The sequence below is a fragment of the Simochromis diagramma genome, unplaced genomic scaffold, assembly GCF_900408965.1.
Source record: "Simochromis diagramma unplaced genomic scaffold, fSimDia1.1 OVJJ01000304.1, whole genome shotgun sequence".
NCBI lineage: Eukaryota > Metazoa > Chordata > Actinopteri > Cichliformes > Cichlidae > Simochromis > Simochromis diagramma.
Window position 1 is genome coordinate 15,220,497 of NW_024387030.1, and position 17,000 is coordinate 15,237,496.

A 17,000-nucleotide genomic window follows, 5' to 3' on the forward strand; every position below is an offset into this window, starting at 1 on the left:
GTGTGCTGTGTCGTTGACTTTTATTGACGGTCACTCACTTACAAAAATATTGGACTGCAGATCAGTCTCACGCTGATGCTTCCGAGGGACAGAATGAACATTTTAAACTGCAGAGAGCTATTGAAGAAATTAAAAGACTCGATGAGATACTGTCTGCAAAAATCTTCAAACTAAAAGAAGTCCGGCGACAAAGAAAGGAGTTTCAAGCAAAACTCTGGCAAGAGTTCAAGGTAGACACACCTTTGTATCCATTCTCCTTCCTTGATCAGTTTATTAGACTGTTTTAAAACTAAAATATTTTCATTCTTATCACCTCAAAGTCAGAAGTCGAAGTCAGCTTGATTTTTAAAAACCATATGTACAGCTCATACGCAGGAATTTGAAATTGCAATACTCCCACGGCCCTGAGTGTTAAATTAAAACAATCTAAAAGATAAAAAAAATCACCTATATGTGTGTTGATCTGCAGCAGAATAAACCTGGAGGTCACTCTGGATGTGCTCAGGAAGCTTTGAACACAAGGTTGTTTTTGGCTTTGGAAGTACCCGAAGGTAATATTCAGAACAGCAACAAGTGTGTGGGGAACATGCAGTTCATATCATCACTGAGTCACTGATGAAGACTTTCTTATCGCCCTCTAGGAACAGATGAGGACAACAACGTTATACCTGTGTTTGACACTCAGATTCCTGAACATGAGCAGAATGGAAACAACCAGCACTTGGAGCCAAGTGAGCTTGTGGAAAGACTGCAACAGAAAATACGTTCTTGTTTGTGCTTCCAAAATTGTGCACACGATGGCGCCACAGGGTCAGGGAACTTTAGCATTTGATTCTTGCATCACTTCAGCCTGCTGCAGGCATTAATGTGCTAAAGGAAATATTTCCAAGAAGTGAATGTATAGCAACTGGCCCTGTGTGACTCATAAACATTTTTCTCTTCAGGATCATGTGCCTTTTTTATGATATTGATTCCCTAAGAAATAAATCTCTTCCCGAAACAGCAGTCAATTCAATGCTAATTGCTCCATTCAAAGATTCTTAGGCAGATTAGCTGCTTGTTATCATAGAGGCCCAAGATGTAGTTAGTAGATTGTCCTCCTGCCTGCTATGCCACCTTGTAAGAATATTTTTAGTCTACTTCTTTACAAACTACTTATATTTGTATATTTTACTCTGATCACTCTGATTTGAGCAGCTGCAAACTCATCATGTCAATAGGATCACAGAACCACATTTGTAAAATAACATTATCAGATTTAACTGGTTATTAGAGTCTTGACTTACTATTTCAATATTTATCTTCAGAGAGGCATTGCATACTTTCCTTGACAGGTAAACAGAGGCCAGACAGCTTGATCCGATCATTTGAAGGAGATTATGAAGACACTAGGGAAGACCAATTTGAACGCAGCCACTCTGGAGATTCCAAAGGCATGAATAAACAGAAGGACTTTGTCAAGAAAAACATTGAGGTATGTCAAAGTTCAGACTGGGCCAAATGGAGTACTTGGATATATCGCATGACTTAAAGTGAGTCTCTCCACTGTTGGTTTTTCCACTGAGGAAAATATTTGGTCTCTTGTTAAAAAAACAACAACCCCACCCCCCCAATAATTTATACATAATAGGACACCACTAAAAAGAAAAGAAATGCCGGGCAAATAATGATTTTTAGTTTCTATCACAAATGTTGTGTTATGCAATAGCTTGTAAATGGCGGAGGAGATGAAGTGCTTTTGACCCAGGCAGAGAAAAGGCGTCTGGCTGAGCTCCTCCGAGAAATAGATGAAGAGGAAGACGACCCTGCCAGAGGCGCAGACAGCAAGGTAGGCTGACAAGAAGCCCTAACAGGCAACATATGCTGTAGAATGAGTCTCTCTTTTTCAAGTTTCTTTGTACTTACCCTTTGTGTCTCAGAGGCCTTGTGCAATAGCACAGTCGGAGGAGATGATCTCATCAGCTGCCTCCTCTACCAACACGTTGATCCTTTCTGCTTTCTACATATAATAAAACTTATAATTCTTATAATGACCTTTTAATACAATCCCTTCATTTTTTCAATAAATAGTTTCTTTTGTGATATTATACAGTCCTGTAAAAAGGAGCTTTCACAGGACTGTATGCAGCCCTGTACATACAGCACTATAATCCATGAGTTTGGAGAATCGTCTTTAGCAGCAAGAATCTGAAGTATTTTTTTCTGTGTGACACTATCAGTCTGTCACATCATTGTGGAGGTTCCACTTTTCTTTAAACTGTTGCTTCAGTTCATTAAAGTTTCCATGCAGTTGTTTATTCTCAGCTCTTTTACAGCATTTTAGTTGGCTTGAGGTTCTGACTTTGACCGGGCCTTTGCAACACCTTGAATCTTTTTCTTTTTCAGCCATGCTGTTGTAGATTTGCTGCTGTGTTTGGGGTCATTGTCCTGTTGCATGATCCAGTTTAGGCCTAGTTTAATCTGTCGGACAGATGGCCTCATATTTGACTCTGTGGTTGACTCAATAACACCAAGGTGCCCATGTCCACAAAACAAGCCGAAATCAGCACTCCTCCACCACCATGCTTGACAGTGGGTATGAGGAGGTTTGCGCTGTTATGCTGTTTTTGGTTTGTGGCACCGTGCATTGAGGACAGACATTGCTCCAGAACTACTGGGGACTGTTCAGATGCAGTTTTGCAAACCTAAGCCGTGCTGTCGTGTTTTTTTTTTTAGCGAACAGAGGCTTTCCTCGCAACCCTGGCAAACAACTCATGCTTTTTCTCAGAGTACTGGCACAACCTTTAATGTTTCACATGCTAACTGAGTCCTGTAGAGTCTGAGATGTAGCTTTGGGGGTGGGTTTGCTGTAATGTCCACTATAAAGATTGTGGCACTATGATAACACACACATGAATACTACCAACCAGCAAACAGTAAAAACCTCATTTTTTATAGAGGTACTCAGATTTGGTGATGATCAGTTAACTGAGTTTGATTAGCAGCACCTGGCTGTTACTTAGCCCTTAATTCAGAAAGCAGTAATGGTGTACTGAGTTTGAAACATTCTTTTTCACATAACTGTAGGTGGAAATATATTATCGTTGTTAAAATTGTTAAATAACTCAGCCACACTTTGCCTCTCAGAAGAGCATATGGGTCAGATATCCATGTTTTAAAGACTGCTTGGCAGCTTAGACAGCCGACGGGCAGAAGATTCTGACTTCTGAAAGCGCTTCACATTATGAGCCAGATGTCAAGTGCCACATGTGGTTCACACGGAATGCTCCATGTTATCCATTAGTTTTATAATTATGTTTTCAAAACTATTCCCTCTGCCGTGTTTCAGCACAATTCAGAAGCCAGGATCCCTACAGCTGCACACACTGTGCTGATAGAGCTTAAAGCTAAGAGAATGGACCTTTTGTTTTCCTTTGAGGATTTATCTGAGACCCTGCCACCTGGATTTCTCTGTGAACCCACCCACTCCATTCTAACTTCAAATGATTTTGTTTTCACTTTTAATTTGCCTTAATAACTCTTTTGGCAGCTGTGCGACCAGTTTGAAGTCCGATGAGATGAAACCCTCTGGAATGCAAGAAAAAACACCCTGCTTACCTTTAACATGCGGTTCCATTTAGTTCAACACTGACAGCTCTGCATCCGTGGCACAGCTTGCCAAGGTTTTGTGATGTCTTGGTGCTCTATTCGTGATGCTTCTCTTGACTTTTAAAACAGTACTGAAATCATTTTGGTGGCAGATACCAAACTGGGGGAAGCACAGATGCTCAGAGTCTTTTCATTGGCTGCAAGAAGACTTCCTGTTATTGCAAGACATGCTATTATGAATAGCAATAACGTAGCAAGCATATTATTTATGTCACCATGACTCTGGCAGCGAAGTGTTCTTAGTTCTGAGGACTTCACCAAGTTCTTGGTAGAGTCCTTTGGGACACATCAACCAAAATTTGCTGCTTACTGTTTGCCTCACACATTGATTTGGATGTTACTGACTCCTGTTCTCACAAGCTCTGCAGTTTTGTGTAACCCGATAAATCAGGAGCAGTCAGTAATCGCAGAACGCGTTTATCCCTTAGGAAAGGCCTTGAGCGAGATCCTTTCACTATATCTGGCTATAGGAAGCACCAAAGCTCTATCAACACGCAGATTAACTCGGTCTTTATTTATCCATTTTCAGGTCTCTGTTCACATTCCTACACAGAAACTGGTCCTTACTGGAAGCTTCAGAGAGTTCAGTTTGCCCACCTTTACTTGGCAGAGGAAAAAGACGAAAAGCTCTCCATTGTGCCTCTTTTAGGCTCCTTCCATCTTGTATCGCAAATTTGACAGAGCACATTAAAATATCTGTCATGATGTGAGTTTTACTCTGGTATTTTTTATTTTGTTGGAAACATCAGTGCTGTTTGTTGGCCACGGCTGGCTGTGTGTACGAATTTTTCCTTGACTTTGATAAATACCTACAGTATCACAATGCAGCTGAAATGGTAACTACTTTCACATGCGCATTTATGCACGTGGCGGGTCAACGAGGGAATCATTAACGAAGAATACATGGGGTAATAATGTCCCGTATTCTTGCACACATCTTCTTGCACACATCTTCTTGCACACATCTTCTTGCACACATCCAACACAGGAAATTTTTGAGTTCTCTCAGTATATTTTTTTCTGCCCTATAATTAGAAAGAAAATGAAATTTCAGTGCTTTAATTGTTGAAACTGGTGAGCTTTGAGTTGCTTGGATGGATTTGGGCTTTTCCATACTGCTCCCTTTAAAGGCTTTGTAGATTCCCTCCTCCAGCATTATCTCTTTTTTTTTGTGACCACAGATGAAGATTTATTTAATATCAATTAGAGGCTTCATGATCAGACAGAGCTGTGCCCACTGGTCTGGGTTCAGACCTTCGAATCTGACCCCTCTATCAAGTTATTAATGTGAGTTATATATCTGTCAGTGTTATATCTGTATGTCAGTGCTGCTCAGTTTAGGGTAAAAGTAAAATTCTGGTCCAAGAGCTTGTTTTTCTTCTTTATCTGTGAATTCCTCTCTTCCATGGTGAGCAGCAGCAGGATTAAATCACTCTATGCTTGATGTTTTTATGCGATGTCTGTCAAAACCTCGCATTCTGTCATGCAATGGAACAAAATGCATGCATGTGAACCAAAAGGACATACGGACCCTGTCTGAAGTCTGGCAGCGAGATATTCTGCCATATCCAAGGAAATAATTGCAGCGACTGAAACAATAGAATAGATCGACATATGAAGCACTAATTTGTGTCATAAAAAAAATTACGGGTCTCAGCTTTTACATTTTTGCGTTGTGATGTGTTCCACCTACTTAATAGACCCCAATGTTTGCTGTTTTCTTTTGCCAGTTTTCCTCCGAACCCAGTGTTCAGAGGTTACAGCTGCGTTCTTTGGAGAGTTACGATCCTCTTTGGCATGATAGTCTTATTGCGAGATCTTATCTCACCGCCGCACTGTGATGAGCTCATCATCCACACATTGTTTCCCACGTGAGCCCCACTGGGATAGACAGTTACTCTGAGGAAGATGCATTTGTCAGAGTTTGGCAATCGAGCCGTCCAGACAAAAATACCAGGACCTAAAGTTGTATCGCTCTCATGTTTTTCCTTTTTTTTTGTACTTTAATATTACAAAGTTGCTAAATAACTAAGTTGGCAGATAATGTTCATCAGTCTCTCATTTAGGTTGCCACATAATAAAGCAGGCTAACACGCATTGGACCTTGTGTTTCTTTCAGGAGACCATGTGGGCCGTGTCTGTCCCCACAGTCCAGGGTTACACCCCGGAGCCCTCTGACCTGGAGCAGCTGATTGACATTGACTCCAAAATTGGCCTTCTCCTTCCTGTGGAAGAATTTCACTCTGTGCACAGCTCATACACCAACGTAACCATGTCACAGGTAAGCCAGTGTAGTAGAGTTGTAAGGGCAATTGGGTTTATACTCTATACTAGACCTCGGAGATCTCACCCCCGTTCACCAGTGGTGGGAAATATTATTGTGCAAGTGCAGAGGCTTTGTCTCATGTTTCCATCCAATTTTCCACATTTCCATGTAAAGAGCATATTACAATGCTTTTCATGCGGTATTAGCTGCTGGCAGATTTTAATGCAAAAAGTTTTCTTACAAACACTACCAGTCAAAAGTTTGGACACAGCTTCTCATTTAAAGGTTTTTCTTTATTTTTATGACTATTTACATTGTAGATTCTCAATGAAGGGATCAAAACTATGAATGCAAAAACTATGAACTATGAACTAACTCAAAGCACGTTTTATATTTTAGATTCTTCTTAATAGCCACCCTTTGCTTAGATTACTGCTTTGCACACTCTTGCTTCATATATTTGATGTCTTCAGTGAGTATCTACAATGTAGAGAGTAGTAAAAATAAAGAAAAACAATTAAATGAGAAGGTGTGTCCAGACTTTTGACTGGTAGTGTATGTTCTTCCCATGTGAGTAAGGGGGACTTGTATGTGCTAAATATGGTATTTATACAGTTAGAATCAAATGCTACCTGCTAACCTTTACCTCTTAAATGCTGTACATTTTCCAAGTTTTGACTCTGACCTGTACATCACTACAACATCAAATATTCCATTTTTACCGATATTTATAACTGTAAAAAGAATTTTCCAGGCCTCAGTCCTCTATCCTGGCCCAATCCTAGACGTGAGCTCAGTGAGTTATCTCAGGACTTTATATCACTGTGTTTTCAAAGCCAGATGGCATGTGCGTAACCTGCCGGTGGAAAATGATGTTTTTTTGAAGTCAATGTTGAGAACCCAGGGTGCCATTTTCTACTATCACTACTGGATCTAGTCTAGGAAAAACTGCAAACCTTGAATCTCGGTGCTGGAACAACATGTGAAGTACGTCTGATATGATGTCCAGAATGTTTATGGCGCCGATCTAATTATTTCACTCTCACACTGTAAGTGTAGTCAATCATATGTGGAAATGGCAGTTTAACCAAGTGTAGCATTTAAAGTTGAGTTGGATGCAGTAATTATTCCACGTCGGTTCATCTATGCACAGCATCTCTCCGGATGATAAACGGATCTGTAACCTGGCTGAGTAGAGTGCCAGATGCATACCATCAAAAAAGGTGAAGTCTTTGGCAAAGGTGACACACTGCCTCTTCAAACACCACTGTTTTAAATGGCTAAACTGATACTTAGGTTGAACCATATTATCATTACTCATTACTGTCACTACTCAGTAATCTGGTACTATAAGTAATACCATTCAAAATAAAACGATCCTCTCTTGTGCAAGGTTCTCCCCACATGATGTGAACTGGACTTCTGGCCAGTAGTATGAAATCGTGATAATACTAGACAGCTGGATGTGTCACTTTGTGCAGCCTCCCTTCCCACCCCTTTAATCATCTCGCCTGCTCAAAAGAGATCCTGGAAAAGTAACCCCCCCTATCATCCATCCATCATCTGCTCTCCATTAGTGTTGAAATGGCTAATTCAGGCATTCCTTTTCAATTGATGTAAAATGTGAATTGAACAATGACACTCAGATTATGAAAAGCAAATAACCAGTTGAGCAAATGATACATGTTAAACTTCAAAATGCAGCCCACAGGTGTGAAAAATCAAGTGTTTTCTAACCTCAGCTCGCTCCCGTCTTGCTGTTGTGGCGCAGATTAAAAAACAGCCATCCGCAACAATAAATCGCACCAGTGGCTGTAAATCCTTAAGGTGCTCATAAAAGGAAATACGCCTTTGTTTTCAACTCACCTTTCTTCTTAGGCAGCAGCTCCTGAGCTTCTAACCGAAACCATTCGCGTAGCGTGGACCTGCTTGTTTGCCGACTCATTCCAGAGCCGACTGTAATGTACACGACGTTGATATATTAGTTTCAACAACACCGAAAGTGTTTTTTCCCCATTCGTATTAAGTCATGACCTAGATTTCCATGTTTTCCACTGTCTCTTCTTTTCTGGCTGTGTCAGATTGTCACGTTTTACATAGAAGAGGGAGTCATTCTCTCTCGAGCGTGCACTCCCTAATAAAGAATCCGAAGTCTTAAATCTGCGTGTTCCGAACTCTGCGGTGTTCTTTCCCAGTGAGTTGCGATTGATAATCCCTCTTTCATTCCTAGCCACCTTAATAGTAAATTCTCCCTGGCGACACAGCCTCTCTGTTGAGGCTATGAGGGCTGATGGAGTCTGGGAGGCCCGACACCAGCTGGGATGCTGCCACAGAGGAGAGTTGCTCCCCATTAGAATGTAATTTCAGACCTGGTGGAGGTAGAGGAGTGCCAACGTTGCTTTCCTCTTTCATTAGGCATTTCCTTTTCATATTAACACATCCAGCGATCTTTACTGCATACCGTATAAAGCCTACTGCGAGAGTAAACTACCTCATATATCGCAAATTATCTACTTGTACAATATTTGCACACGAGATTTTAATATCAATGCTTTGAGATTTGATATCACCGAACTTTTTCTGTGTCAGTCATTAGACTGTAATGACTGAATGGTACGCTATTAAGATATCCAAGCACATGTCCATGTATCGGTCCATAAAGCATAGGAAGATTGTTTTTCAATGCACTGCATTCATCATTGCATTGCTACATGGTGAGTCATGGTGAGGCTTTAGTGGAAAAAGCAGTGTTTTCTTTGCCTCTGGTCATTTATGATGATAGGAAAAAGTTCAGGTAGCTACAAACCACTGAAGACCTGGAGTGAAAGGAAATAAAACACAACTTTAATCACTGTTTCCCTTGGACACTGTCAGTTTTGGGCCTATGACAGCACCGATCCCTTTGCATTCTTCACTCTGCTCCCCTTTTCTCAGGCTTCAGATGAAATAGCCTCGCTGTCATTAAAAACATCTGTTGGGTTGCAGAATTAATGTACAATACACCCTCCTACTGTACCACTGTGTGGTAATGCCTGCACCACCCACAGCTCGAAGCCAGCAGAGACGATTCTGTCATGAGAAGTAGCTGCTATTGGGTGTTTGGTGACATGGGTGTGTATGAGTTCTTTACATCAGAGTTACATATGTCATCCTTTCAAATCTGGCTTTTTTTTGAATGTCTGGTTGCAATAAAAATTAACATTTTATGCTGTCATGGTTTTCAGTCTTGGTTTTCAATCAGTGTCACAGTTCATGTGCTCTGAAAGCCCCAAAAGCTTCTCCTGTATTTGAAGTGCAAGTCCAGCTGTGTTTTTGTTGTGCACCGGTCAGCTATATTTTGATGTAAGAGCATGAGGTCACTTAGTCACACTGTGTGGTTGCTGATGAGTGCCCATAATTCTAACTGTAACAAATGTTAAGTGGGAGACCAGAGTCCTGGGCAGAAAACGCCCTTTTGACTAACAGTTTGCAAACGTATCTTATTCAGTTCATTCATATAATTAAAGCTGTGGTAAAGATTCGTTTATATGTATATATAAATATATATACTGCTCAAAAATAGATAGAGAAACACTTTTCAGAGTATAGACTCACGTTTGTTCAACTTCTGAGATATTGATGTGGTCAGTTAATAAACAAGGCATTGTTGTTAAGTAGTTTAAGCTGCTTTTGTGTTAATGAAACCCCCCAAAACAGGGATTGTTTTACAGACCACTGAAATTTTTTACTTCCTCATCTTTTCTGATTGTTTTTTCACTAGTTGTGTTTTGGGCTAGGGTCAGTGTCACTACTGGTAGCATGAGGTGATGTCTGGATCCTACAGAGGTTACACAGGTAGCTTAGCTCCTGCAGAATGTCACATCAGTATGTGCCATTGGCAGAAGGTTTGCTGTGTCTTCCAGCACCGTCTCAAGAGCATGGACGAGATTAAAGACAGTTACTTTAGGAGAGCTGGACAGGGCTGTAGAAGGTCTTTAATCCATCAGGAGGACCGGTATCTGATCCTTTGTGCAAGGAGGAAAAGGATGAGTACTGCCAGTACTGAGTACTGCTTCTAATGGGGCCTGTGCTCGCTGATCAGTACTGTAAAGCCTGATTGGAATATGAAGTAGAATACCACGTTTGGGATTTTTATAGATGAGAGCAGGTTCACCCTGACCACATGTGACAGATGTGAAAGAGTCTGGAAAAGTCATGGAGAACGTTACGCTGCCTGTAACATCGTTTAGTACGGCCGATTTGGTGGTGAGTTAGTGATCGTCTGGGATATCAATGCAGGGATGCACAGATCTCTACAGGCTAGGCAACGGCACCCGGAATTATTCTTTTTAATGTTTTTTTTCCAGCTCTTCGCCCACCCCACAGGGTGCTGAGGATGTGTGTGGATTTATTTCCTGTTTTAATGGCATCCAGACTGCCATTAAAACAGGATGAAATCCTTTAACTGCCATCTCCAGCACTCCCACCTGTCTTTTTGTTAGTGTCTATAAATCATATACCACAGCAGGTCTCAGTGCCATGTTGGAAACCTTTCCTTTTGCTCCTGCTGCTATTCTTCTGTCACAAATCACCCCTGAGACTCCACCTGCATGCACTCTCTTCTTCACCTCTCTTTTGCACCCTCTGTTGCTTTGAATGGTTGATCCCAGATATTTAATCTCATCCACCTTCACTACCTTTACTGCTTGAATCTTCGCTGGTGCACCCCTCATTCACACGCATATCATTCCTCTTCTCTCCAGAGCATACCTTCACCTCCCCAGGCTCTCTTCCTACCTGCACATTTCCGCCTATCTGTCGACTCATAGTTTGAATCTTCACAGATTTAAGCATCATGTAGTACACTTTTAAAACAAAAACATAACTATTAGGTGAAAAATATTGTGTAAAATAATAATAAAAAATATGTTTCTTGTTAATAGTGATGACAGTTGGAAAACAAAAAGGACAATGTATCCTCAGAACTCGGGGAGAAACGGTCCTCCCTGGAATACGATGTCATGTCCCCGCTGAAATATGGAAGATATGCTAACTCGCAACAGAAAACAATGTGACAGTGTTTTCTTTTTAATCATTAACAGCAGTTGAACTTTGGTATTCATCACACTGGTAACCGTTCTTTCCTTTTTTTTGAATAGGTTTATGAAACATCTAACACGAGTTTTGGCTGGACAGCTGGTCAGAGCTGAGGTGTCAGTGTTGTCGTGTGGCACGCCGGGTGTTTTTCACGAGGTTAACTTGGCTAAAAAGCACAGACTCCACACCCTTCCCCACCCTATAATTCCCGCGAGACCCAGTTTATTGTCTTCTTATAAACGCCTCTCCCACTGGTGTTCTCCACACCAGCAGTTGTGTTAAGTGGTGTAGAGAGGTTTTTCCTTGTCATGGTTCAGATCTGACTGTTCCACTCATTATGGCACTCGATGGTGGGTAACTTAGTCGCACAGACATCTGTTAACAATTAGCAAAGCTTTAAATATCTGCTGATCTCCTGTCTTTATGATCCAAATCACAACCTGCTATCCTTTGCATTTTAATACGCGGGGTAGAGCTAACCGTATTTTTAAGGAATAATTCCACATTTTGGAAAAAATATACTTAAATTGATATCATAAACTTCACAGGGTTGTATTGCCTTGTCAATTCTCAGTCTTTCATTTTTATTATTGATATAAAAAAAAAGTCCACTCAATGTGTAATGTTAGCAGCTGAACTATAGGCCAGATATTGCCTGACAGTGCACAGCATTGATGGACAAGAAGTGCAAAAAGATGCTTGGATGCGTTTCTTCTCCAGATGCTTCTGATAAATATTGAAAGTGGCCTGCTTCTTAAGCTCTGTGTTCACATCGATCTCAACTGTGTCATTATTTGGAAGAGAGTTAAACTACCTTTTGTTAGCAAAGTGGGGCTGAGTGGAGACAGTTTTATGAGCAGTGTCTCTTAATAGTAGAATCAGACTGTGAAGCATTTTCGATGGTTTAAAGGGACTGTGAATGCAAATGTTTCTTTAGTGACCTGAGGCAGTGAAATTTTCACACAGGTTATTGTTCTCTGATTATTCTCTGGATAATGCTGAGTTGTTGTGAACACACAGGTGGCGTGTGTGTGTGTTTTCTTTAAACCCGTTTCACATTTAACATCCTTTTTGGACTGCCAGGAGGTTATGATCTATGCAGCAGTGATTGCTACGGACCACCCTCAATACTAAAAGAGAAAGCAACTATAAAATCCAGATGACCCACAAGTGAATCTTCTAATACTTTAGGAATGCTCACCAATCACCGAGTTATCTACAGGGATCCAAAGTACTGATGGGAAAACATGACCTCAGGAGGGGAAAAATGACAGCTTGGATACAAACAAATTTTGGTATCTGGGACATTTTTAAGATTGTGATATACAAACCCTGACACTGTTTCTTAGGGTGCAGATTTGTGGCATAACTTTACAGAGGAGGGAGGAGTGGTTTCAAGAGGTAAAAATACGCCTCTGTGCGTGGCGAGTGGTGCAAAAACATGCACATTTGTTTGCATTACCTTGCTTCCCCGAGTGTCAGCTCCTAATGGGTATTATATACAGGCTGTGTATGCCATGCAGCTGTGTTGCAGAATCTCTGATTGAGAAATTGACACATGACTGCAGGTCATAGCTGGGTAAGAACGAGAAAGAAACAGGGAAAAGTGAAAACGCTCTTCTATAGCTGCTGAACAGCTTGCTCCTGAGCTCTCACAGGGAGTGCTCGTGGCAAGGCATGCGGACAGGCCTTGGCAGGTAGCCTGGGTCCACGTGGCACAGCTTGAGCTCCTTCTATGCTTCAGATTAAAAAAAAAAAGATTCAGTGTGAGTGAAAACAGAGAAACGCAGAAGAAAGAGAAGTGCGCTGTCCTGAACAACAGCAGACATCTTTGCGTGAGTCAGCACGGCTGGCCTTCTTTTATCATCACAGCACGGCCCCTGTGCAGTGCACAGCCACAGGGCATTAACAAGTCAAACACAAGGGGGAGAATATTTTCCAATCAACAGGAATCAGTTTCTACAGCGTTACCAGGAGTCAAACTGAGCGGTCAGTAATCAACCTTCCAACAGAATCCCAAGTCATAGTGGAAAATATATTGGAGTTTTGTATGGGACTTCTGTCAAACTGTGTTTTATTATAATGAAAAGTGTTTCTTGGATTTGGATGCGAATAACATTCTTTCAGAGTACTGAAGTCAACCACTAAGCACAGTCTGAAAAAAGCCCCGCAGCATATTGTAGATTTGAAACAAATAACTCAAGTTTTAAGGCTGGAAAGGACACCGATTATTGCAGGGCTATTGCAATTAACTGCAATCGATTGTTTAATAAACTGGTAACTCAAAGTATAACAAAAGCAGGCTGTTTCCATTATATATGCGGCCTGTTTTCTTTAATGACCGAGTGACTTAATGTGACCAACAGGCACTTTTAATATAACAAAGACCCAGAGAATCAAGCCCAGTGAACCACTGCATGCTTGAACAAACTGCTGTTACAAACGCTGGCCTGTGTTCACATCACATAATTGTTTTCCAAAGAAAAAAACGTATTTTTCTTCTGTTTGCGTAACTCTTTGCAGTATATGTAGAAAAATATCCAGAAGTCGTCATTTTCCTGTGAACTTTGCTCGAGAGACCACACATCGTACCAATTAGTTTATTTGGCATGTGCGGTAGCTTTTATGATTTTACTTTTGACACTTCCTTGGATTTCCTGCCTCGGAGCATGTGTCACTGTTTAGCTTGTCTTGAAAGTGTGAACAAGGTCATCAAGCTGTCGCATTGGTTTTGGTCAGGCTTAAGACTCTCCTCCTTAATATCTATAACGTACTACGAAGGAAGCTGAAGTAACCGGTGGGCTGGTATGTGCTATTACTACGTAATAACATATGCTCTTCAGTGTAGGCTGCAGCAGAGCACTGATGCGTGATGACGACCGAAATATTTGTTTTGTTTTTATGAGATGCATCTGAGAATGAGACCGGTCTGCCAATCTTACTGGCTCCCTTTGCTATTAAAGCTAATATGATTGACGTTATTTAATAAAATGCTGCTTTAATGGGAACATCAGCATGTAGCACATTCAGTATTTCTGAGTGTTGGGCATCCAAGATTTTTTTTGAATTAATTTGAAGCGAAGCTTTTGGCACAAAAAGCCCCCCGCTATTTTTCTCGTTTTGTCACTTTGGACAACAGCGGATCATCCATCAAACGCTGCAGCTGGTTCACACTCAAACACCGTGACAACGTCTGGATGGAATGTAATGCTTCTAATAGAGATCATAAAGCTGATCACGGGATATTAAAAATCAATTAGTGAACGTGAAAAGCACGCCTGGTTTGAGTTATCTGAAAGTCATACAAGCAGCATAACCATAATAACCGTGGTTACGCTTCTTATTTTATACTCTGGCAAGAAAAAAAATATGTGAACTGTTAGGTAAAACAAGGGCAGCTTCTCAGTCGACACGATACCATGCATGAATGACTGTTTTTCTTTTCTTTTTAATAACATTTATTTTGAATTCAAGATGTTTCAGTTTGTGACACCAGAGCAAAGTTCGAAGCAGTCAATTCACATTTCAGCGATTGGCAGACCTACTTTTCTGTATAAAGCTAATTATGTTTGACATGTTTTTCATGCTCAAACGAGACATATCCAGGTTTTTGAGGCCTCCCAGCAATTCTGTGACCCAGATAGGTGATGTGATTATTGGAGATCTAGTACATCCTGTCAAGTAGTTACTCCAAAAAGGACAATTACCACATTTCTTTGTGTTGTTCAGATAAACACTACCTCACTCTCTCTTCCCTGTTCTTTTTGGAAGTCACTCTCAGTCACATACTGAGTTAAAGCTATCAAGCATTTAAGAAGAAGACGCACAAAATAGTAGAGCAATAGCTGGAGTATGCTAAGGTCAATGCACAAATCCTTCATTCTCTTCCAAGAGGTGATTACTACTGTTTAACTGGCACAAGAGCAAATGGTAATTTACTGTTAATGCTTGCCAATGTCCTGGAAAATGAACTAAACTTGTTGTGCTCGTTTATCATAAGTGCCTAATCTATTATATTTTTAGAAACATTGCTGGAAAAGTAAGGCAATTAATAGACTGTAATCCACTGACTCTTTGATGGAACACACATGAACCACATGTCAGCTTATTACACACATTTTTCACATGTTCCTCATCAAAGCAACAATATACAGAGGTCAGTAAAGGTACTGTAAGGAATTTTTTGAGGTTGTTTAATAGAAAAAAGGTATCAAATACTCAGAAATATCCATTCATTAGTGTGTGATTACATTTTCCAACTAAGAGCGGACGAGATGGTCATTGCCTCTGCGCCTAATCGTGTTTTATGTATGTGGTTACATATATTGTACGCTTTGTAATCAAAATCACAAATGGCTCTTTTAAAATATATCTGTCCATTTAACATTTGTACACGTAAGATATTGTCATCTCTTTCTCATTATGTCTTTCTCCTCCACCAGTGCTCTACTCCCTCGTTTCCATCTCATCCTCGTCCTCCTCACATTCAGCGTCATCTTCTGAACTGAAATCAGGGCTGTGACACACAGAGTCGGGGATAAACATGCTTATTTATTCCTGATATTGTTGCAGTTAATTATTGTCAGCTGTTCGCCTCCAGACAGCTAAACAACAGCAGCTGGTTATAAGCTAATATCGTGCCAATTAATGTTAGGCTCAAGTATCCTAAAAATCCCACTTCCCACTTCGCACATCATATGAAAGTTTAAAGAAGTTACCTAACGCCAACTAACAGCAGGTAACAGTTGCAAAAAAGTTTAGGATATCCTCAACAACTCATCTCATTATTGCTGCCATTGGACAGAAGTGAGCTTGAATATTTACAGTCTCTTCCAGAGGAAATACAGGTGGACACCCAGCATATTGACAGCTGAGGTACACGGCTCAGTGATGGCTTGTACTCACTACAAATAAATGGTGGACACAGTTGTTTGTCCTATAGTGGTCACTATAGTTAGGTTCATACACTTAGGGGGAAACGGGATGGGAAAGAAAACAGAATTCAGTTGACTGCAATCTGCAACCTACTGACATCTAGTGGTGAGATTTTACACACTGTAACTTTAAAGTTTCCAGCAATATAAAAACTATTTTACTTGGCACTTCATTTTTTAGAATTACAACTGATGCTGTATGTCCAGATGGACCATGCGCGACCAACTCACGCTCATATTAATCAATATAATGAACCCTTACTGTAATTTCAGCATATGTATTATGAACAGAACATACAGTTAACATGAGGGGGAAATAAGCTACAGGTCCTAGAGCTGTTTTGATATCAAGGAACTGGAGTTTTTATTAACACTTAGTATTATTAATACTCACAGTGTGAAACAAACTACGTAAACATCCTAGATTATCTTCTATCATCTGTTTTCTGTTAGCTGTTACCATGAGAGAAGATCCTTGACCAATGGACAGATTAGAAGAGTTTAAAAGATAATCTTTTGTGTGGAGATGCCCATCCTATCTGTCAGAAGGTGAGAGGTAAAGTACACCCTAGACAGGTAACCAGCTCATCACAGGGACAACACAAGACAATGAGACACTCGTCATTCACATCACATTCACACCTATAGCCATTTTAGATCACCAGCTGCCTTAAACATGTCTTTGGACTGCGGGAGAACAAGCAAGCTTCTCTCATAAAGGACACAGCAGATCAGGAGGTTCCACAAAACAGAACCTTCGTGCTGTGCCTTGAATACAAAGTAAGTATTTTATAGGGTGTTAATTTAGTCAGAGGGTGTTGGTTAAGTTTGAAAATCTGTAGCAAGTCACTTGAACTGGCCAGTAATGGCTTATTTTATTGTTAAACTTTCGCAGACAGTTTTGAAGTTTGCAGCCTGTATGGCAGCTGTGCCCTGCATGTTTGCAGTCCTATAGTAAAAAGTAGGACAGCTGTCGTTTCCAAATTAAATAAACTGTTTCTCCCAAAGATTTGGGCTTTTTTAGCAACATGCATTTAGTGGTGTGATGATGAGGGTAAAGCTAGACTTTAATTTTT

General features: G+C 40.6%; 1 protein-coding gene across 5 annotated transcripts in view; it reads left to right on the forward strand.

The window, feature by feature from the left end:
- The window catches only part of fsip1 (fibrous sheath interacting protein 1), a 28,403-nt gene that overhangs the window by 343 nt on the left and 11,060 nt on the right, over positions 1-17,000 (forward strand). For 3 of the 5 annotated variants that reach the window (XM_040041766.1, XM_040041769.1, XM_040041768.1), the window contains exons 3-8: positions 61-230; positions 470-551; positions 642-731; positions 1,335-1,474; positions 1,709-1,828; positions 5,768-5,929. In XM_040041766.1, the coding sequence (XP_039897700.1) occupies positions 61-230; positions 470-551; positions 642-731; positions 1,335-1,474; positions 1,709-1,828; positions 5,768-5,929 (764 nt within the window). Of the gene's footprint in view, positions 1-60; positions 231-469; positions 552-641; positions 732-1,334; positions 1,475-1,708; positions 1,829-5,767; positions 5,930-15,432; positions 15,733-17,000 lie in introns of those variants that run through there. The other 2 variants (XM_040041770.1, XM_040041767.1) reach the window with 2 other exon arrangements.